Here is a 24,418-nt window from a genome sequence, read left to right as displayed (position 1 = left end):
ATATAGTTTTAGGGGAGCACCGCCTAGCCGCCAGAATAACATTACAGACTTTGGGAGGAAGGTCAAAATCTATCAACTGCTGCCGCTCAATCTCCATGCGTGGAGGTGCAGAGTTGACAGGTTCGGTGGAGAACCCTCCCCTGTTGCTGCGATAGAAGACCTCCCAAAGGGGTAGCCAGATCGGAGGATCGATACTCATACTCAGAAGCTCTGGTTACCAGACTCTCCTTGCCCAGTCCAGAGCCACAAGAATGACTTGGGCCAGGTTGTTCCTGATCTTCTTCAGAACCTTGGGCAGGAGTGGTAATGGGCGAAAAGGCATACAACATGCCTAAACTCCACTCGAGACGAAAGCCACCTTGGAAACTCCAGCGTGCAGTACTGCTGACACTGAGCGTTCTCTTCAGAGGCGAACAAATCTAACCAAGGTTATTCCCATAGCTCAAAGAGACCTTGTGCCACCTCCGACTGGAGACACCACTTGTGATCCGCTAGGGATCGACTGCTGAGTTTGTGACGCCGGGGGAGGAAGTGGTGACAAGACCCAGATCCGTGATCGGATCTTTGAGGCCCCACCGGTACCGTGGCTGGAGCTGACAGCACCAAATCCAATGGGGTCCCTTCTGAATCCACGGGGCCCAAGGGCTCACCAGAGGGGTAGGACTACAAAAAGATGTGGTGCATGACTTCGTAGAAGTCTTTGATTTGAGCGGGGGTCGCTCTGGCTCCCGGAAAGGGAGGGAGGAGCGAAGACGACCCTGACTCCTGCTCCGCAGAACCGCGTCTACAACATCAGTGCTCCTTACCTCCTTTGTCGATGGAAGACATTTGTGGAGCAACAACACTCACTCCCGGAAGGTCTTCAGAGCCATAGCCTGACAGTCCGAGCATGACTTCGGATCATGGTCACGCTCGAGATACCAGAGACAGACGAGGTGGAGATCAGTAACAGACATCATGCGGGGACAGGCCCCGCTCGGCTTGAACCCTGTCTTCCTCAAAGATATCCTCGCACATCATTTTTTTTCGACTTCGACACAAAGTTGAGAAAAGGGCTGTCAAATAGCAACAGAGGGGTAGCTCTTCCGGGTTCAGCGCTTAACTGGCGCAGAAAGAAAAGAACTGACATCCGCGCACATGCGTGTCATCTTTATAGGTACTGCAATGTCATAACCAACGCTGCAGATGCAGACGACATCACGCGGAGCCAAATGGAGCCACTGGATGGCACGCGCAAAGGGTATTACTCAGCAAAAGTTTCCGGATCCAGCATCATGTCTGGGAAATTTAAAGGTAAGGAATCTGCAGCAAAAAGTCTTTACCAGATGTTCTCAATGAACATATCCGATTTGTTTGTGAGTCGCAAGTGATTGGTGTGAGAATTGGGTGTTCCTTCTCTCTCGCTAGTCAAAATGACACCCATACTTGTACATCGGCTTCATTCATAAGCTGCGAACAAAGTCCACTAACACCACACTCAGTGATTGGCTGGCTGCACTTGTAACATGCACACAATCACAACAGTGGGTCTCATGGTACCAACACTACAGGGCGGGCCCAACCTTGTGGCACCAGCTCTGTTGCACCTTGGGGAACTTACCACATTAGTCTGCCTGGCATCCAGCTTGGCGTCCAGTGTGATCTTGTCGGCAAGAAGTCTATTCACCGCCTCCAGTTTCATGGTGTGTTCTCTGATGACCTCTCTGAGACGTTGCTTTGCATCTGCTATTTTAACCTGGGAAAAAACATCCAGAGTGAACTAAAGGTTTGTTGTTTTTTGTAAACACTCTTATTTGGGTTTATTAGTGAAATACAAAGAATGGAATGATCACATTAATGAGTAAACCAAAACTATGCCAGCACTTCAGTGACAGAACCACAATCTATTTGTGAACAAAGACAATCGTAGATGAAATAGTAGCACAATGAGAAAAGCTTGTCCTTCGCCTGCTGTGATCTATGCACAAATCTACAAAGAAGAATGTGCACAATACATCATTTCACTCTTCATCCAATCTCACTTCTTAAGGAGGGAGCACACTGACGCCCTAGGATCTTTTTTTAAAGATTGTGTTGACACTGTTAGTTACAATGATTAATGCAATCTAACTCATAGAGTTATGTAAACAGACTGAAAAAGTGGTCTGTTTCATACCACTGCACATATATTACAGGGTTCAAACCAACATTTTCCATTATAGCCCACTGCCAAGTAATATACCAATCAATAACAGGTCAGAGTTACAGGCCTGGCCAAGGGCCTTGTAATGAGGCAGCGAGCCTTTAGCAGCTGGTATAGCTCGAGGAAGAAGGACTTCAAAGCTACTTGACATTCTGCTCACTGGTGGTCCAATACTCTAAATTGAACAAGAGAAAAATTCGAAAATTGGAATATTAGTGCAGAAGGCTATACCAGCCATTTGAACATAGGAAAGTTGACAGCGTAATAATTGAAGACAATGGAGTAGCTCCAGGCCTCTAATGGCTGGCTGGTAGAAGCCCGGAGCATCAACATTCCATTGTTTGTCACACAGCAACAGCTGTGAACAAATTCCTTACGGAGCCCCTTGGACTCCTGAGGCATTTGTTTTATTTATAAGAACATTCTGCCCTCTAGTGGCAGACTGTTCTAATAGCCTTATAGCATGCCGTAACTAGGCTCTACCAGACATTAAAGGCCTGCGTCCTTGTTAACGCTGGAGCAGCCCTTTAATGGCCAGTATCGCCCACTATAGATGGCTATTAGGCTATATAATAACCCTGCTGCAATTTCATTTTCTTCATATAATTCCCAGGATGTATTGTTCCAATCAGTGCTTAATTTGAACTGGTGGTTTCCGGTGCTTGGCACAGTCACTTAATTGTTAACACCGGCGTTTATGACAGTCTGCCACATGGTGGCACTGTCTGTCTACTTTATAGAGGAGCAAAGCAACAGTTGTAGATTAATTCAATAAACATTAAAAATGGTAATAACTGCCGCTCAAGCCATTGTTACAGCTTTGGGGACCTAGAATAGTCTGAATGAACAAGTTACTTACCTTCGGTAACAATATATCTGTAAGAAACATTAGTTAGTGATAGATTGATTACCTTAGAATTACCCCCAGGCGTCAGACTGGATCCGGAAAGTTTTTGTCAGCAGTACCCTCCCGCGTCAGTAGGCATCGTTGTGCGGCTCCGCCTACGTCGCTGGCGTCGTAGTCGTCGAGATGACGTGGCTGGAGCTGCTTAGACGCACCCACGCGCGCCTACGTCTGTTCTGTACACGACTTTCCGCACCAGGAACACATAGCCATGCAAGATACTAACCACTGGTGTATTAAAACTAGGGCCCTAAAAGGGATGACCGTAACCCTAGACATCAGTTCGCAGAACGGGGAGGATGGGTGGGGCGGTAAGGAATTAATCACTAACTAATGTTTCTTACAGATATATCGTTACCGAGGGTAAGTAACTTGTTCATCTGAAAGAAACACGTTAGTGATAGATTCCTTACTTTAGAATAGATACCCCAGCAATACCAACCCCGGTGGTGGGTCTGCGAACCAAGATAACACCAGAAAGTCACGGAGAACAGAACAGCCAAAGAAGCAGTCTCACTGGACTTGACTGTCAACGCAATAATGATTAGTAAAAGTGTGCAGCGAGGCCCACGTGGCTGCCTGACAGATGTCTTGCAGGGGGACACCATGTCCCAATGCAGTAGCAGCCGCCGTCGCCCTGGTAGAATGGGCGCGCAACCCCATTGGAGGTTCCTTTTTAGCCAGAGAATAACAGGCTTTGAAACACAAGATGACCCAGCGGGAGATAGTCCTCTTGTGTACAGCCCGACCTTTCTTGGCACCTACATAGCCAACAAAGAGCTGGTTATCCACCCGGAACTGTTGTGTGTGATTCAGGTAAAATGAGAGTCCACGTTTAGGTCCAGACGATGGAGCCCCTCTTCCTCTCTGGAAGGGTGCGGAGGTGGAAAGAAAGTGGGCAAGGTGATAGTTTGCCCGATGTGGAAGGCATTAACAACCTTCGGCAAGAAGGAAGGACGAGTGCGAAGCACAACCTTGTCTGGATGAACAGACAGAAAAAGAGGCTTACAGGAAAGAGCCTGGAGCTCACTCACACGCCTAACGAAGGTGATGGCAACCAGGAAAGCAGTCTTCAAAGTCAATAAACGAAGAGGACAGTTGTGAAGCGGCTCAAAAGGAGCGCACATCAGATAAGTAAGAACCAGATTCAAGTCCCACTGCAGCATCACAAACGGAATAGGAGGGAAAAGGTGAGAATGCCTTTGACCAAACTCTTCGAGCCCAGTCCGGGGCCACAAAAATTACTTGGGCCCGGTTGCGCCTGGTCTTCTTCAGCATTATGGGTAAAAGTGGTATAGGCAGAAAGGTGTACAATAGACCGCAGCTTCACTCATGACGAAAAGCGTCGCCGAGCAAGTGCTGCCTTGGAAATTCCAACCTGCAGAACTGATGGCATTGTGCGTTCTTTCGGTGGCAAATAGATCTAACCAAGGCTCTCCCAACTGTTGAAAGAGTCCTTGCACCACCTCCAAGTGAAGACGCCATTTGTGATCCATCATGCACCTGCGGCTGAGTTCGGCTGCCCTGCCGTTCAAAGAACCTGCCAAGTGTTGAACCATCTAGGAAATGCCTTGACGTTCCAGCCATGTCCAGAGATGCAGAGCCTTCTGACATAGGGTCTACAACCCCACCGCCTTGCTTGTTGCAATACCACATGGCAGTGGTGTTGTCTGTAAACAGAGGGAAGGAATGCTTTCAGTGCAAGTAGGATGTTCCAGTGGCTCCAAAATGTTGATGTGGAGCCTGGACTCCGCCGGAGACCAGAGGCCTCTCCCATGTGGCCGCCCCATCCCAGGAGGGAAGCATCCGTCACCACTGTGTGCTCCGGCTGGGGAAGGGAGTGTGATCTGCCGCTGACCCAATGCTGGTTCGTGAGCCACCACAACAACTGTTGCGCAGTGCCCTCTGAGATCTGGACGTACTTGGCCAGGTCTACTTGATGCTGCGCCCACTAAAACTTCAGGTCCCACTGCAGAGCCTGCATATACCATCTGGCATGATTGGTCAGCAGGATGCAGGAGACCATGAGGCCCAGCAGCCTCAAGGTCATCCTGACCAAAACCCAGGACAAGGGCCAGAAGATCAGAATCATAGCCCAAATGTCCCGGACTCGCTGTTCGGGAGGATAAACCCGAAACTGGGCCGTGCCCAGAACTACTCCGATGAAGAGGAGCGTCTGAGAGGGAATCAGGTGCGACTTTGGCACGTTGATGGAGAACCCCAGCAAGTGCAGGAGGTCGGCCGTAGTCTGGAGGTGGGAGACAACTGCCTGGGGCGAGCCCCTCTTCAACAGCCAGTCGTCGAGCTAGGGAAAGTCTGAAACCCCTGATCTATGCAGATGAGCTGCGACCACGGCCATCACTTTCGTGAACACCCGAGGGGTGCTGGTAAGGCCAAAGGGGAGCACGGTAAACTGAAGTGCTTGTGGCCTACCATGAACCGTAGGTAATGCCGGTGATACGAACATAAGCATCCTGCAAGTCCAACCCTACCATCCAGTCTTGCGGGTGTAGAGCAGACAAGACCTGAGCAAGTGTGAGCATCTTGAACTTCTCCTTCCGGAGGAAGCGATTGAAGTGCTGAAAGTCTAAGATGGGACGCAGGCCCTTGTTCTTCTTTGGAACCAAGAAGTAGTGAGAGTAACAACCACAACCTACTTATTTATTTATTTATTTATTTGTATGTATTTATTTAAATTTGTATAGCAGTGCACAGCTACCCCCAGGGGTTTCCCGGCGCCGACAGAGAACAACAAAGGGAGGAGAGGGATCTGCGGAAAGACAGAAGGTCAGGTTGTAGGCAGAGGGGCAGTGGAAGAGCATTCCACAGATTGGGGCCAAGGTAAGAAAAGGAGCGCCCTCCCATATGAGAAAGTCTTACTCTCGAAACTCGTAATTTCTCTTGAGTAGAGGATCTGAGAGTACGGGGGGGACGTAGGGGCAGGCCAGCTGTTGTACATAGTCAGGGGCCTTAGCATGCTTAATGCGGAACATGTACGTAAGGGCCTTGAACTTGACCTGTTTCTACACTGAAAGCCAGTGGAGATTGACCAGCGACCTGGACGCTGAGGCAGTGTTGGGAACTCTGCAAAGTAGTCTGGCAGCAGAGTTTTGTACTAGCTGCAGTTTGCGTGTTTTCTCTTTCTGGCGTTGAAACACGCTTGATGGCCCCCTTGACCAAGAGGGCCGAAACTTCCTGCCGGAGAAGTGTCAAGTGATCCCCCGACATGCGTGGGTACTGTGGTGGCATGGTTGGAGGGGTAGTCTCGAAGCGGAGGGAGTAACCCCTGCGGACTATTTGTAAAAACCCACCTGACCGAAATGACGGTGCGCCATTGGGGGAGGTGATGACGAATCCTGCTACCCACTGGTGTTTGGTGGGCCTGAAACACCGGACTAGGAAGGTTTGGAGGCAGTGGCACCAGGGGAGGTGGTGGACTGGCCCGCCCGCTAGCCCTGTGACCCACCTCTGCGGGTCCCACATCCGCGGCTGCGCTGAGACTGTTGCTGCGCAGGCCTGTGGCACTGAAATGAATGTGTTTGGGGGCCCCTTCCTTGGCCTGGCAGCCGTCCGACGCCGGTGGTTCCCAACGTCGGCTAGACAACGTCTCTACCAGATACATTGTTACTGAAGGTAAGTAACTCGTACATCTGATAGAGACATCTAGCCGCAGATTCCTTAACTTAGAATAGAATCCACAGCCATACCCCAGGAGGGAGGTGGGTTTGCGACAGGACAACGGAAATCATCACTCATCTGAGCCGGCAACCTGGTGACGGACAATGGGTAAGCTGTGGCGCAACAGCCAGACAGCACTCCAAGCAGCTTAGAAGAGCAGAGGTAACAGGATGTAAGACATCCCAAAAATGCCAGAATGTCACCGGACCATACCCGCATAAAAATGACAGGTATAAGCAGCGTCAGCCATATAGACGTCGATGTCGGTGGAGGTCAGTTGAGGCCACCCGACATCGGCTGGGATCCATGCATGGACCCATGGGGGTCTTGCGGCATCGAGACCGGAGTCATCAATGACGTCGGGGCCGGAACCGACAACGAAGAGGAGCGAGGACCCTCCAGTCACACCCGCGTGCCTGAAGGCATGCCAGCTGGGCCAAACGGGCCAAAGAGGCGGCCCATGGCTGACAGAAAGTCCTGCAGCTGGGCCGGAGTCACTGACGGACCCGGGAAGAGCAGGTAGGCCGCGGGCAACTACGCCACCCGCACCCTCAGCCATGTCACACCACAGGCTAGGGGAAGGCGAAGAGCGACGTCGCTTCTTCAACTTCTTGTGCTTCACCTTACCTGACTCCGAGTGCGAAGACTATGTCGAAAGATGGTGGTGGTGGCTCTGCAAGCAGTCCCTCAACCTCCCCCGAACCGGGGCCTTGAACGGCGCGGAACGACTCCCCGGCCTCTAGCAACTTTCGGGACTGCTCCCGCAAAGTTTTCGGAGCTATGGCCCTGCAGTCGGGGCACGACTCGGAGTCGGGCACGACTCGGAATCATGGTCGCACCCCAGGCAGTAGAGACACTCACAGTGCGGGGACAAGCCAGGCAAGATTTAAAACCAGGCATCCCTATACACCAGGAGTCAAAGACTCAAAGAACAGAGACAAAAGTCCCAAAAACAACTCAGTCAAAAATTGACTGGGGGTATCGCTCTCTCCGGATCTGCGCTTGCTGGCGTGGAAAAAGAAAGAACTGATGTCAGCGCACTTGGGCGCGTCTAAGAAGCTCCTGCGACGTCATCTCAGAGACTACGATGCCAGCGACGTACGCAGAGCCGCACGACGACGCCTACCGACGCACTGGGGTACTGCTGACAAAAACCTTTCGGATCCAGTCTGACACCTGGGGGTAATTCTAAGGTAAGGAATCTATCACTAATGTGTTTCTTTCAGATTCTCACACTAGTAAGAGTGTGATGCTTTGCCGTTGTGTTGGTGCTGTTGAACAAGTTACTTACCTTCGGTAACGCTTTTTCTGGTAGATACTATATCTGCCTGTGGATTCCTCACCTTGTGAATATCCCCTTGCGTCAGCAACATTCGGAAATTCTTTTGTAGCTTCGCGCCGACGTGGTTCCGGACGTCACAGAGGCACGGCATCGCACGCGACCCCGCTGACGTCACCGGCGCCTATAACAGGCCCACGCCGGCGTGATGACATCAGTTCCGCCCTTTTTTCCGTGCCCTCGAGGCACACGGACGGACCGATGACAGTAGAAATATACACAGTATACGTAGTATAGAAAACAAGGTAACACACACAGTGTGAAGCAAAAGCAATAAAACATTTGAAATAAACATTTCCATGACAATAAAATAACACATCATAGAAACTCTGGCATAGAAGAGTGGACAACGGGGAGGCGGGTGGGTCAGTGAGGAATCCACAGGCAGATATAGTATCTACCAGAAAAAGCGTTACCGAAGGTAAGTAACTTGTTCTTCTGATAGATACATCTGCCGTGTGGATTCCTCACCTTGTGAATAGAGTCCCACAGCAGTCCCCACTCCCGGAGGAGGGTGTCCACTCTGCTATACCAGGAAATCTTGGAGGACAGAGCGCGCGAAGTGGCCGTCCCTCCTCACCTCGGTATCCAAGCAGTAGTGCTTCGCGAAAGTGTGGAGGGAGGCCCAAGTCGCGGCTCTGCAAATGTCCTCAACAGGAACACCTCTAGACAAAGCAGATGTTGCAGACTTTGCTCTAGTCGAATGTGCTCTAATACCCTCTGGTGGGTCCTTACCAGCCAAAGAGTAGCAGATCTTAATGCAGAGCACGATCCATCTCGACAAAGTCCTCTTATGGACCGCTTTTCCTTTCTTGCAGCCAGCAAAGCCAACGAAGAGCTGGTCGTCCACTCGACAGTCTTTAGTCCTGTCCAAGTAGAAAGACACCGCCCTCTTGGGGTCAAGACGGTGTAACCGCTCCTCCTCCTTGGAAGGGTGAGGGGGAGGATAAAAGGTAGGAAGGGTAATGGACTGACCAAGGTGGAAAGGAGTAACCACCTTAGGCAGAAAAGCAGCCCTGGTCCTAAGAACCATTCGTTCAGCATGAATGGTCAGGAATGGGGGCTTGGAACTAAGAGCTTGAAGCTCACTTACCCTCCTTGCCGAGGTGATTGCAACGAGAAAAACCGTTTTCAAAGTCAGAAGCCTCATGGGACACTTGTGAAGAGGCCCAAAGGGAGCACCCATTAAAAATGTCAAAACTAGGTTCAAATCCCACTGAGGCACAACAAAGGGTGTAGGAGGGAACCTATTAGTAAGGCCCTTCAAAAACCTTAAAACAATGGGAGACTTAAAAAGAGAAGGCTGGTCAGGCAAACAGATAAACGCCGACAGCGCAGAAAGATAACCCTTCACCGTGGCAACAGCAAGCCCCTGCTGGGCCAGAGAAAGGGCAAACTGGAGCACATCAGATAAATGGGACCTCAAAGGGTCTATAGATTTCTCCCTGCACCAAACAACAAATTTAGACCACCTATAAGAATAGATGGACTTAGTGGAGTCACGCCTGGCTGACAAAATGACATCCACCACATCGTGAGGGAGAGAAAAAGAAATCAGATTGCCCCGCTCAATCTCCAGGCATGAAGGTGTAAGGTCTGGAGGTGGGGGTGTAGAACCTGCCCCTCCATCTGAGAGAGGAGATCTGCCCTGTGAGGGAGACGGAGCGGCGGGTGAGAGGAGAGGTGGAGAAGGTCTGAATACCACACCCTTCTCGGCCAATCCGGGGCGATCAATATGACTTGGGCCCGGTCTTGGCGAATCTTCCTCAGAACCCGAGGAATCAAGGGTATGGGAGGAAACGCGTAAAGGAGTTGATTTCCCCAACTCAACTGAAACGCGTCCCCCAAGGCTCCTTGCATCGGAAACTGGAGACTGCAGAAAGACGGGCAGTGAGCATTCTCGCGAGTGGCGAACAGGTCCACCCGAGGATTCCCTCACATCTGGAAGATGTCGTGAACCACCTCCGGGTGAAGCCTCCACTCGTGGTCGGCAGAGAACTGCCGACTGAGACTGTCTGCACGAACGTTCAACACTCCGGCCAGATGATTTGCCATCAGACAAATCTGATGGTCCTGAACCCAGGACCAGAGACGCAGAGCCTCTCTGCAGAGACACTGCGACCCCACTCCTCCCTGCTTGTTGACATACCACATCGCGGTCGTGTTGTCCGTCAGGACTTGAACCGACTGACCGCGAAGGGAAGGGAGGAAGGCCTTGAGCGCCAAACGTATCGCCCGCAATTCCAGAAGGTTGATGTGAAGCAACCTTTCCTCTGGAGACCAAAGACCTTTGACCTCCAGATCCCCCAGATGAGCACCCCACCCCAGGGTGGATGCATCCGATATCACTGTAGCCACCGATGGAGGCAGTTGGAAAGGCTTTCCTTGAGACAGATTGCCTTCCACGCCCCACCAAGATAGATCCGCCGCAGCTTCTCTGGAGATCCTCACTGACTCCCTGAGATCTCCATTGTGTTGATACCACTGCCTGCGGAGGCACCACTGGAGTGCCCTCATGTGCCAGCGTGCATGGTTGACCAACAGAATGCATGAAGCCATCAGACCGAGCAGGCGAAGAACCTTCAAGACTGGAACGACCGCTCCATCGAAAAATAAAGGAATCATCTCCTGTATGTCGCGAATCCTTTGAGGAGGAGGGAATGCACGACATACAGTAGTGTCCAGTACCGCACCTATGAATAGGTTGCGCTGTGAGGGCACCAGGTGAGACTTGGGTACATTTATCGAAAAACCCAACCTGTGCAACAACTGAGTTGTCTCCTGCAGATGATGGAGCACCTTCTCTGGCGACTCCGCTTTGATCAGCCAGTCGTCTAGATACGGAAACACATGAATCCCCGATCTTCTGAGATGAGCTGCCACCACTGCCATCACCTTGGTGAAGACTCGAGGTGCAGTAGTAAGGCCAAACGGAAGGACCACAAACTGGTAGTGCTGTGACACAACCGTGAAACGGAGATACTTTCTGTGCGACTTCAAGATGGGAATATGAAAATACGCATCCTGCAAGTCGATCGACACCATCCAGTCCTCTTCCAACAGCGCTTGAAGAACCTGTGCAAGAGTGAGCATTTTGAACTTTTCCTGCTTCAGGTAAAGGTTCAAAATCCTGAGGTCCAGGATTGGCCGAAGTCTGCCATCTTTCTTGGGGATCAGGAAATACCGGGAGTAGCACCCCTGACCCCTTTCCTGCTCTGGAACCACCTCTATCGCACCCTTTCGGAACAGTGCCAGGACTTCTTCCTGCAGGAGAAGCAGGTGGTCTTCCGAACAATAACCCTGGCAAGGAGGGTAATTGGGAGGGAATTCCTGGAAAGGAAGAGCATACCCATTCTCTACAAGATTGAGAACCCAAAGATCCGATGTTATAAATTCCCAATCTTGTAGAAAATGAGTAAGCCGACCCCCCACTGGTCCCACATGATGAATGGCGGATCTAGGGCTGCTTTGCTGCGTTGGCCGGGGGTTGGGAAGGAGAGGAGGAGGAGGAGGAGGAAGCTTGACGACCTCTAGGACGGGATCTTTGTCTGCCTCTGTACGACTTGTACAGCGTATTCTGCTGCTGCTGAGGCTGCTGCTGGGATGATCTGTAAGATCGAAAGGAAGATCGGCCAAATCCTCTGAAGCGTCTTCCGGTAGTACCCCTGGACTGAAGGCCCAAAGATTTTGCAGTGGCCCTACTGTTCTTAAAACGCTCCAAGGCAGTATCAGCTTTCTTTCCAAACAGACCTGATCCATCGAAAGGTAAGTCCATTAACGCAGACTGGACATCAGCAGAAAACTCTGAAGATTTGAGCCAAGCAGCTCTCCTAGTAGCCACAGAGGAACCCATGACCCTTGCCACCGAGTCTGCAGTGTCCAAACCACTCTGGATGACCTGTCTCGCAGCTGCTTGGGTGTCCGAAACTACTTCTTGAAAATCCTTCCTGTCCTCCTCAGGAATCTTTGGAATAAGCTGCTTGACAGAGTCCATCAAAGCATGGATATATCTCCCCATCAGACACGTAGCATTGGTTGATTTTAATGCCATACTGGCTGATGAGAAAACCTTTTTGGCACTTTGGTCCTGTTTCCTGGATTCCTTGTCTCCAGGAACCTGTGGAAACGCTCCAGCAGATTTCTTAGAGCAGGCAGCCTGCACTACCAAACTCTCAGGAAGAGGATGTGTTGTTAAAAAAGCAGGATCCTCCGGTGCAGCTCTATACCTCCTCGCCACCGTTCTAGAAACCGCAGGAGCCGATAAGGGTTTTTTCCAGACCTCATAGACAGGTTCAGACAAAGCCTCGTTGAAGGGCAACATAGGTTCGATCACAGATGAGGGTGAATGAAGCACCTCAGTTAAAATATTAGGCTTATAATCAGCCGTAGGTAAAGTAATGTTTAGCAAACTCGCTGCCTTCTTAATGACAGTGTGGTAAGGCACCACATCCTTAGATGGAACATTCGATACAGAAGCTAACTCCCATTCAGGCGATAGCTCAAGCCCACTGGCCTCGCACAAGTCTTCAAAGGGATCCTCAGAATCCTGCAATTCTCCTTCTTCAGTATCAGAATACCCATATTTCTCCTCTTCTAGAAGTCTCTGGGCCTTTCTCCGAGACCTTTCTTTCACAACCGAAGTCAAAGGATTCGAAATCGACTCCGACGGGGTCGGCGCCGGCGTCGAACCAGACGTCTGTCGAGGTCTCTCGACACGAGGTCGGACGGAATCTTGCCTCGGAGTCGCGGGTATCGGCGTCGATGGGATCGGCGTCGATGGAGCCGGCGTCGTGCGCTTCGGCGTCGACGACACAGGTGGTGTCGGAAAATGCCAATGCGGTGGTAGAGCCGGCATAAAAGGCATGAAGGGTGCAGGGGCATAAGCCTGTGGAACCCCTAAGTTAAAGGCCATAGGACCCGTGGGACCAACAGGTGCACCAGACGGGAACATTGCCCTTGAATATACACCAAACATGGCGTTCGGGAACTGGGTAGGATCCTGACCTGGAGTCGGAAACTCAGGATATGGACCTCTTGGTTGTTCCTGGGGAGGCGGAGTCGATACGACATCGACCTCTTCTTCGGGCGCCGGAACCGGAGTCGATGAACCATCAGGTGCCGGAACTTCGGCTCCACCAGCCCCCTGCTCCTCACCTTCATCCTCCTGACCAGAAGGATTGGATGGAATCGGAGAATGGACCTGTTCTTGAGGTTCGGGTGAACCCGGATGCGAAGCCTCTTCATGTTCCGACTCCGAAACCTCCACTTCTTTACTCATGAGTTTGACTTGGGACTTCAGTCTTGAGTCAGAGTCCTTCCCAGAGCGATGACGTGACTCATGGGTCCTCTTCCTGTGTTTCTTCTTCGAAGACTTCGAAGCGTGAGCCGAGGATGACTCCGAGTGCGACCTCGAACGAGACCTCGACCTCGACCGACGAGATCGAGATTTCGATGACTTCTTAGCTTTCTTGCTCTTGAGTTTCGCCACGAGAAGCTTTGTCTCCCTCTCTCTCAAGGCTTTTGGAGTCATCTTTTTGCAGCAGGAACAGTCCTCGACATCATGGTCGGAGCTCAAACACCAGACACAACATTCGTGAGGGTCGGTGATTGACATGGTCTTGCCACATTCACCGCAGGCTTTAAACCCAGTCTTCTTCGACGACATCCCGAAGAGAATGAAGAAAGACACAAATATATGGAAATAGTAACAAAGTTACTGTAAGCTACTACACGATCCCTGAAAACCGTTAGCGTCGACGACGCGGAAAAAAGGGAACTGATGTCATCACGCCGGCGTGGGCCTGTTATAGGCGCCGGTGACGTCAGCGGGGTCGCGTGCGATGCCCTGCCTCTGTGACGTCCGGAACCACGTCGGCGCGAAGCTACAAAAGAATTTCCGAATGTTGCTGACGCAAGGGGATATTCACAAGGTGAGGAATCCACACGGCAGATGTATCTATCAGAAATTGGCAGTACTGGCAAGGGCAATGGGTGGTGGAAGTTGCAGTGGGCTCCTTATGAGGCCCTGGCCCTTATCTTTTTACAAATTAAGTCCCGGTTCTATTCTATGTTTCTTTAGATCACGAAAATGTTACTTATCTATAACATTATGCCTTTAGTGCATGTCTTGTTTATGCTTATAAATACCCCTCAAATCAAAGGGAAGATCTCAGATCATTTTATTAAATGCTGAAATATTTTGTATGGTAGCTGCGGACTATTGCATCAGCTGGAGGGATCTGAGTGTAACCTGAAGGTAAGTTTGAATCCTGAACACTTAACGTACAAATTACTTACCTTCGCTAATGATGCATCTGGTAGAGACGTTGTCTAGTCGCAGATTCCTTAACTTAGAATATTCCCTGGCGTCAGACTGGATCCGGAATTTTTTTTGCAGCAGCACCTCTGCACACCAGGAGACGGCGCCACACAACCCCGCCAGCGAGGTCATATAAGTCCCTCCTGGCGCGCTGACGTCGGCTTTTTTCGGAGAAGCTTTTCCGCCACACAACGCGGAGCCACCAACCAAAACTGTGAAAGTATGAGAACAGTGCGCAATGGATGAAAAATCCATGAATAAAGAAAGAGAATGGTGCAAGACACCATTATAGAAGACAGAAGTAGACACTGTCTTCATAGAAGTGAAAGCCATGAGAAAGAGCCCTGCAAGTGAAGCAAAGACCCTTCCCAAAGTATAAAAAGGTAGAATATCTGAACAGACAGAAATAGACTGTAATTATTATTCAGAACTGTGCCGACCAGCAAGAATAGAGCACAGAAAGAATAATATTGTATTGTATTGTATTGTATTGTATAAAGGCAGGAAAGACTGGCACTTCCCCTACAGTAATGGAGGTGTGTAACAGATCACAACCGATCCCCAAAGGGGATGACTAAGAGGAACCCAGGGCCCTGAGTCGGCAGAGAAGGCGGAAGGAGGGGAAGGCAATCGGAGAGGAAAATGAGTCTCCTGGTGAAGGTGAATCAAGAAGGTACCATATTACATGAAGAAGCCCCTAGAGGGAATTAGCTGTACATGAAAATTCAGAAAGGGATGCAACAATGTGAACTCCCCTAAGAAAAAAACCAATGGCACCTAAAAGAGGCCAGTGGAGAACACTACTCAGCAATGTCCTCGCAGAACGGGGAGGCTGGGTGGGCGTTGAGGAATCTGCGGCTTGACAACGTCTCTACCAGATACATCGTTACTGATGGTAAGTAACTTGTACATCTGATAGAGACATCTAGCCGCAGAATCCTTAACTTAGAATAAATACCACAGCCATACCACAGGAGGGAGGTGGGTTTGCGACAGGACAACGGAAAGCGTCAATCATCGGAGCCGGCAACCTTGTGACAGACAATGGGTAAGCTGTGGGGGAACAGCCAGACAGCACTCCAAGCAGCTCGAAAGAGCAGAGATAACAGGATCCAAGACATCCCAAAAATGCCAGAATGGCACCGGACCATACCCGCATAAAAATGACAGGTAGAAATAGCGCCAGCCATATACCAGAAACAGGGAAGAGAGAGAGAAGAAAGGGGAACAACTCTCAGCTTAACGGTGTACTATATGGACCCCGACCAAAGGACGAGAGAACATGAGAGATGCAACCAAATGAAGAGATGCAACCAGAGCCTACCAGCCTACCAGACCAGCCTATGGAAGGAATGCTGGAGGACCTTCTGCCAAGAACCAAAGGGCAAGAGGCAGACTCTGAGAAATGCTTTGAGTACAACAGGCGGATACAAGAAACACGCAAAGTGCACTCCCAGTCCCAAATGGGAGAACAGGGGTGAACAACAGCAATGTAAACCCTGCTAAAGCAGGCCACTACCAACACAGCAGCAGGCAACCTGTTACAGAGACCTTAAGGTGGCATGGCTACAGAAAGCATAATACTGCCTGACCGTGCAGCATGAAGGTCGAAAGAAGAATGAACCCACGAATACAGACCTGTAGGGAGTAGGCCAAGGACAACTGCTCTCAGACGGGCTGCCCCACAGGCATAGCTGAATAACAGTAGGATGACACCAGTAAAGAGGCTCATCCAAAGGACAGGGCAATAGAAGTACAAAAAGCACCATGTACACACATGGGCAGAGTCTCTGAATCCGACACCAAACCCTCCAAGTAGAGGAAGGTAAGATAAGTACAGTGTCCGAACACTAAGAAAAAAGAGCCGTCGCAAAAATGGGAAACCACCCCGGTAAGTAGAAGCAAGGAGGAACTTTATAGGTAAGTTGCAATGACTCTGAAAGGCTCCCCCACACCTGGGGACACAGGTCCAGGCCTTGCAACCTCGAAAGGAGGTGGCGACCCAAGAAAGGGAAAGCCTTGGCAACCGGCATGTGTACATACATGCAGAACATCAAAATCTGTAGAGACAGAACTAGACAGGAGCATGGAACATGTCCATACTGGATCATACCCAGCTCGGTAAGGGCAGGCATGAGCCAATTAGAAAAGGGTAACTTGAAAGAACACAGAGAACACCGTATAAGAGACCACTAAGGGCGCATGGAGCATACAGGTTCTACAGGCCCTTTCGAGTCAGCAAAGCTATATAATAGCATACAAGTATCCCACATGGAGTATGCACACCCCAACCATCGGAGAATACCTCTTAGGGCAATAAAGCCAAGCCAAAGAGCGCAGTAACGAGCTGAACCCGTGAACGTGAGTACCGAGCCCTATGCCATTTATGAGCTGAGCCACTGGCTCAATACCACAGTCAGAGGACCAGACACAGCAACCTGTGGAACACTGCTACAGCAGGTCAACAGTTAGCAGAAAGCAAAACGCATCCAAGGGATGCCAATAAAAGGGTAATTCCCCTTAAAGAAAAGAAGACGTTAGGCTCGCAGCCCATGCTAGAGTGCATCTAAGGAATGCGAAATGAAAAAGTACTGCCAGGGAAAACAGGCCTAGGAGGACCTACATGGGAGGATGAAAGCACGCAAGGAGCCATTGAACCGCTGACTCGGCATGATCATCAAATAACAAAACACTATTAAAGGGTAAGTCAACCAGCCGTTACCAGATATTTTCGGGGAAGACACTATCTCTCAACCAAGTGTGGTGCCTTAAGGCAACAGAACCCGCCATAGCTCGGCCTAAAGAATCCACCGTGTCTAGGGCTGAATGTACTGTGAATTCGGCTAGATCACAGCCATCCCTGAGGAGGTGAAGGAGATCAACGCGAGCACCTTCAGAGGTGGTAGGAAGCAAAGACTCCGCGGAGTCCTACATGGCAGAGGTAGCCCGAGCCAAAACACACACTGTATTTAAAGACAGCAGGGCAGCACTAGTGGATGCAAAGATGTTCCTACTCCACGACTCAAGCCACCGTGACTCCCGAGAGGGAGGAAGCGTTAGAGGTGGCAGGGAGGGGAAAGCAGTCTGCAACACAAACCCCTGCACATCAGGATGGACAAAGAGGCACACCGGGTCACGTGGAGCTGGACGGTGGCGGTGCAAAAGTGAACGAGCCAACGGGTCACCTGAAGCAGACCAGACCCAAGCACCCAAGAGGGCATCATAAAGGGAAGTCTCAAAGGGCAGAAGTGGCTCCACATTGCCGGACCCACGGTGAAGAGCCTCAAGCAAGGGGTCCACAGACAAAGGGGCAGAAGGGGGTTGCATATTTAAAATGCGCAAGGCCAATGAGACCACTCTTAAAAAGGCAGCCTCGGTAGCCCTCCTTGGAAGGGACAACAGCTCATCTGTGGGAGAGGGTTTTAAGCTGACCCTCCCCAAACATTGAAGGTGCGACCAATGCCCTGCATAAGGGAGGCCCATTGAAGTATGTGGATCCTGCCGAGGTTCCTGGGGAGGGGAAGAGCCTGCCGGCTCTGGGAGTTCCTGGGGAATCTCCACAAATTCCAAGGGGGGCACCGGTAACAGGACCCACGGCGACACCAGGCGAGAGGGCGGCGCCGAACTCTCTCCAGAAGCCTCCAGAGAAGAGTCTAGAACTCGGCGTCTACACAGCGCCCAAATGACGCGTGTCAGCACCGATTGTGCCTCGTCAGACGCGGACTCGGCTGCATCCGGCGTCAAATCGTTGCGGCCCGGCGCCGAAACTACAACAAGCTCCCCTTCGGAAGAAGGAGAAGGTGCAGATGCCGGCGAGGCAGCCTTACGGCGCCATCCAGGCGCCGACTCCGCCTCATCCAAGACAGGCTCCGATTCAGGAGAAAGGAGCGGAGACGGAGCCAAGGAGGTGAGCCTCCGGCGTCGGAACGGCGTCGACCCCAGCTCTGAAAAGGCAGCTGCCTGCCCAGAAGCCCGGGGTGTGCCCAAGCCAGGGCTATGAGCAACGGCAACCACCTGCAGTGCCACAGGGAACCCAGCGGGGCTATGCGGCGCGGCAGAGGCGCAGTGGGTGATAGAGGGGGACCCAGCTGGGCCATGCCCTGGCGACTCTGTGTGGACCGAAGAGGGGGACCCGGCCGGGCTGCGCCCTAACAATACCACATCTCCGGCGTTCCCAGGGAGCAAAGACTCAATAGGCGCCGGGGCGAACCCACTGGCGAGTCCTTCGTGGACCCCACAAGACGCTGAGGCCCCGAGGATGGCCAAGGAATGGGAGAGGACCCCAGGGAGGCCTGTAAAGCTGTAGCATATACCTCCATTTGGCCCCACGCCGACCCTGCACCCGGAAAGGGCTGATAAGGGGAGGGCGACTGTCGGGAGCGCACGTCTTGAACATTCCGGGAGCCAGCGCCCCTGACAACATAAAAAGGGGAGGTCGAAGACCTCGGCGACAAGCGCCTCAACTTACCAAGAGGTGAACGAAGGCGTTGGACCCCAGAAAGCGATCTACAGCAGAACCGGACAGTAGAGGGACCAGCCGTGGACGATGAGGCCGGAGGACAAAGAGGCACAGCGGGACAGCCGGCCCGATATAAGATTCATATGGCTCTCCCTCCGAGACTTCGGTTTCATGATTTGGCAGGCGTCGCAGTCCGTGGAGTCATGGTGCTCGCCCAGACACCACATACAAATACGATGCGGGTCTGTCGAGTAACCCTGCCGTGAACAGGAATTGCAAGTTTTAAATCCCGAATGCATTGCACACTGTTCTCGACGCGAAGCGTCGAAAAGGAGGCCTGAAAACAAGTCACTCTCTTCGGATCCGCGTTGCACGCGGAAAAGAAGCAAACTGACATCAGCGCGCCGGGAGGGACTTATATGACCTCGCTGACGTCACGTACGTGGATGACGTCAGGGCGGGGTCGTATGGCACCATCCCCCGGCGCGCAGAGGTGCTGCTGCTGCTGCAAAAAAAATTCCAGATCTAGTCTGATGCCTGGGGATGTTCTAAGTTAAGGAAATTCCGGCTAGATGTCTCTATTAGATTGAGCCTTTCATCCTTCAGAGAAGTACTACCGCGTTAGAAGTTATGAATATCTTTATAATTGGTTAGAGGCAGTTCAGTTTTCAAGAGTACCTATTATTATTATTATCTAGGGGAGGGTGTGGGGAACACTCTCAGGTAGTGACTGAGCGGCATAGAATCAGAAGGCCTCAAGCAAAGCCTATGGACATATTCTACCTGGTCAACAACGACCTGAGTAATGTCCTTCAACTTGGATAATACAGCTATTGTGAATTAGACCCTTGAAATTTAGGATACAAGTCAAGAAACTAAAGTGGATAATGCGGTTTTTCATGGCACTCTACTGTGGAATGTTATATGAGGCATTTCTAAAATTATTTTTTCGGTGACTAGGCTCTTTGAGGAACATGAGCTTTCTATTGAAGTGCATGAAGTGCATAGATGTGTGTGAGGGTCACAACACTGGACGATAATAGATTTCATTTATATTTTAAGGGTCTTATTTAGAGTTTGGCAGATGCCGGACATCTGCTGAAAAGCTGCAGATGCCCCATACACCCTATTCAGAGTCTGTGGGGCCTCTATGAATGGATGAATTTAACAGCACTTATAGAGCGCGTAGACACCCGGAGGCATCCTAGCACTGAAGCGGTTACACTGAAGCATCAAAAAATCACTTGGGGGAAGAGCTACGTTTTTAGCAGTTTACGAAGGCCATATGATTGGATTCCCTTTGTTGATGCAGAGGGAGGGAGTTCCATAATTTAGCGGCATTATAAGAGAATAACGGACCGCTGCTACTGGCCTTCTTAACTCTGGGAACGACGGCCAGGTGCAACTCATCTGAGCGCAGCCACCTGTTCGCTTGATAGGGCAGAACCATGGAAGAGTTGATCACTGGTCCATTTCCTCCTAACATCTTGTGGGTGATGCACAGAGCCTTGAAGTTAACTCTCTCCAAACAGCGAGCCAGTGCAGGGATTTCAAGGCAGGTTTTGCGGACTGCCGGTTCGGAATCCAACGAGAATCCTTGCGGGGTAATTCTGCACTGTTTGGAATTTAGCGAGGACAGAACTCGGCGAACCAAGGTATAGGGATCAATGCACTCTAATTAGGAAGGACAGGACATTTGATGATTGCTGGCTGACGTCACACATCCACTAAACTCTATAAAGACCAAACTCTTATAATCTGCACCACAATCATTGGGTAGTTAACATCTGGTTGCCATTCTTTGTGCACTATACCAAGGAGGGGACATGCCCGAGGGTCTAAAGAAGTCTACCTTAAACAGTACCGTGGCTACTCACAACGCTAGACCGGTCACTGCGCGAGGACGCAGGTCACAAAAGACACATGCATGGACCAGGTGATCCAACACCATAGCAGATGCTGAAGAATATCACCGCTTCCCTCACATTTTACCTGGGTAGATTGGGTTTACTTTCTACAGTAGCTTAGTGAAGGTCATCGTCTAGGTAAAGACAGAAGGCCCAGACATGTCTACATCTAGCATATGATCCTGCAAATTCGACAAACATTAACATATCAACTACTATACCTATCAGGATAAGCTAGATTGCTTTGGTTTTGATGCCACAACAATTCACAGCAAGCATCTCATTAGAGAATCAAATAACTACTCTTGAGCTATACCATACCCTTCATTGTTAGACCCTTGAACCAGACCCAGCACCACAAATTCCTTACGATCATTCTAATTTTGATTACATTTTGGCTCTTTTACATAACGTAGGCAAGGCTCCTTGGGCATAGGAGTGCTTTACATTGCAGAAAGCAAACTGTAGCAACACAGAAGCGAGGGCACACAAGTCAAGGGCACTGATGTAACCTGCAACAGTGATTACAAGAAGACAAAACAAAAAAACACTTCAAGATGGGAATAAGGATTCGATGTAGGGAAGCATAAATAAAATAAAGAAAATTGACATTACTATCAATTAGATATACTTATGGATTTACATGAAATTCTACAAAAAAGAAGTTCATTTTACTGAAGAGAAGGCAGAAAAAGCTGTGAAAACGCTTATAGCAGCAGGGGAGGAGACAGTTACCATGTGATCCACTCCCATTTACAGACACACAGCTAAAGCCGGCCCATCACAGACCCTCACCTGCCACTCCTTGAGCTCTCTGTCCATCGCAACGTCCTTCTCCAAGGAGCTTATCTTCAGCTCTTCCAGGTTAATGTTCACGGAGAGCGTCTGTAGGCTTTCCAGGTTAACGATGCGACCAAACTTCATGATCATCTCATGACGGCACTTGTCCTCCAGAACTAGGGCAAGACAAGATTAGACAACTCAGAGAAGGCTCAGAGCTAGGATCTTTCATGACTCAGAGCTAGGATCTTTCATGACTCAGAACTGCGATCTTTCATGATTCGGATGTAGTAACTTTAATGACTCAGAATTAGGATCTTTCGTGACTCAGAACTAGGATCTTTCATGACTCAGAACTGCGATCTTTCATGACTCGAATGTAGGAACTTTCATGACTCAGAATTAGGATCCTTCATGACTCAGAACTAGGATCTTTCATGACTCAGAACTAGGATCCTTCATGACTCAGAACTAGGATCTTTCATGACTCAGATCTAGGATCTTTCAAGACTCAGAACTAGGATCCTTCATGACTCCGAACTAGGATCTTTCAAGACTCAGAATTAGGATCCTTCATGACTCAGAACTAGGTTCTTTCATGACTCAGAACTAGGACCTTTCATGACTCAGAACTGCGATCTTTCATGACTCGGATGTAGGAACTTTCATGACTCAGAATTAGGATCCTTCATGACTCAGAACTAGGATCTTTCATGACTCAGAACTAGGATCCTTCATGACTCAGAACTAGGATCCTTCATGACTCAGAACTAGGATCTTTCATGACTCAGAACTAGGATCTTTCATGACTCAGAACTAGGATCTTTCATGACTCAGAACTGCGATCTTTCATGACTCAGAACTGCGATCTTTCATGACTCAGAACTGCGATCTTTCATGACTCGGATGTAGGAACTTTCATGACTCAGAATTAGGATCCTTCATGACTCAGAACTAGGATCTTTCATGACTCAGAACTAGGATCTTTCATGACTCAGAACTAGGATCCTTCATGACTCAGAACTAGGATCCTTCATGACTCAGAACTAGGATCCTTCAAGACTCAGAACTAGGATTCTTCATGACTCAGAACTAGGTTCTTTCATGACTCAGAACTAGGATCTTTCAAGACTCAGAACTAGGATCCTTCATGACTCAGAACTAGGATCTTTCATGACTCTGAACTAGGATCTTTCATGACTCAGAATTAGGATCTTTCATGACTCAGAACTAGGATCTTTCCTGACTCAGAACTAGGATCTTTCATGACTCAGAACTAGGATCTTTCATGACTCAGAACTAGGATCTTTCGTGACTCAGAACTAGGATCTTTCATGACTCAGAACTGCGATCTTTCATGACTCGAATGTAGGAACTTTCATGACTCAGAATTAGGATCCTTCATGACTCAGAACTAGGATCTTTCATGACTCAGAACTAGGATCCTTCATGACTCAGAACTAGGATCTTTCATGACTCAGATCTAGGATCTTTCAAGACTCAGAACTAGGATCCTTCATGACTCCGAACTAGGATCTTTCAAGACTCAGAATTAGGATCCTTCATGACTCAGAACTAGGTTCTTTCATGACTCGGAACTAGGACCTTTCATGACTCAGAACTGCGATCTTTCATGACTCGGATGTAGGAACTTTCATGACTCAGAATTAGGATCCTTCATGACTCAGAACTAGGATCTTTCATGACTCAGAACTAGGATCCTTCATGACTCAGAACTAGGATCCTTCATGACTCAGAACTAGGATCTTTCATGACTCAGAACTAGGATCTTTCATGACTCAGAACTAGGATCTTTCATGACTCAGAACTGCGATCTTTCATGACTCAGAACTGCGATCTTTCATGACTCAGAACTGCGATCTTTCATGACTCGGATGTAGGAACTTTCATGACTCAGAATTAGGATCCTTCATGACTCAGAACTAGGATCTTTCATGACTCAGAACTAGGATCTTTCATGACTCAGAACTAGGATCCTTCATGACTCAGAACTAGGATCCTTCATGACTCAGAACTAGGATCCTTCAAGACTCAGAACTAGGATTCTTCATGACTCAGAACTAGGTTCTTTCATGACTCAGAACTAGGATCTTTCAAGACTCAGAACTAGGATCCTTCATGACTCAGAACTAGGATCTTTCATGACTCTGAACTAGGATCTTTCATGACTCAGAATTAGGATCTTTCATGACTCAGAACTAGGATCTTTCCTGACTCAGAACTAGGATCTTTCATGACTCAGAACTAGGATCTTTCATGACTCAGAACTAGGATCTTTCATGACTCAGAACTAGGATCTTTCGTGACTCAGAACTAGGATCTTTCATGACTCAGAACTGCGATCTTTCATGACTCGAATGTAGGAACTTTCATGACTCAGAATTAGGATCCTTCATGACTCAGAACTAGGATCTTTCATGACTCAGAACTAGGATCCTTCATGACTCAGAACTAGGATCTTTCATGACTCAGATCTAGGATCTTTCAAGACTCAGAACTAGGATCCTTCATGACTCCAAACTAGGATCTTTCAAGACTCAGAATTAGGATCCTTCATGACTCAGAACTAGGTTCTTTCATGACTCGGAACTAGGACCTTTCATGACTCAGAACTGCGATCTTTCATGACTCGGATGTAGGAACTTTCATGACTCAGAATTAGGATCCTTCATGACTCAGAACTAGGATCTTTCATGACTCAGAACTAGGATCCTTCATGACTCAGAACTAGGATCCTTCATGACTCAGAACTAGGATCTTTCATGACTCAGAACTAGGATCTTTCATGACTCAGAACTAGGATCTTTCATGACTCAGAACTGCGATCTT

At 49.6% G+C, this 24,418-nt stretch overlaps 1 protein-coding gene across 2 annotated transcripts in view; it reads right to left on the bottom strand.

The window, feature by feature from the left end:
• CFAP44 (cilia and flagella associated protein 44) overlaps window positions 1-24,418 on the bottom strand; it is a 969,845-nt gene that overhangs the window by 9,847 nt on the left and 935,580 nt on the right. For both annotated transcript variants that reach the window (XM_078656625.1, XM_078656626.1), the window contains 2 exons: window positions 21,584-21,744; window positions 1,601-1,735 (listed from right to left, as the gene is read on the bottom strand). In XM_078656625.1, coding sequence (XP_078512751.1) covers window positions 1,601-1,735; window positions 21,584-21,744 — 296 coding nt within the window. The remainder of the gene's footprint in view (window positions 1-1,600; window positions 1,736-21,583; window positions 21,745-24,418) is intronic.

The sequence above is a fragment of the Lissotriton helveticus genome, chromosome 8, assembly GCF_964261635.1.
Source record: "Lissotriton helveticus chromosome 8, aLisHel1.1, whole genome shotgun sequence".
In the NCBI taxonomy this organism is placed as follows: Eukaryota; Metazoa; Chordata; class Amphibia; order Caudata; family Salamandridae; genus Lissotriton; species Lissotriton helveticus.
The sequence above is the reverse complement of the archived record's forward strand: the minus strand, read 5'-3'. Positions and strand labels throughout refer to the sequence as shown.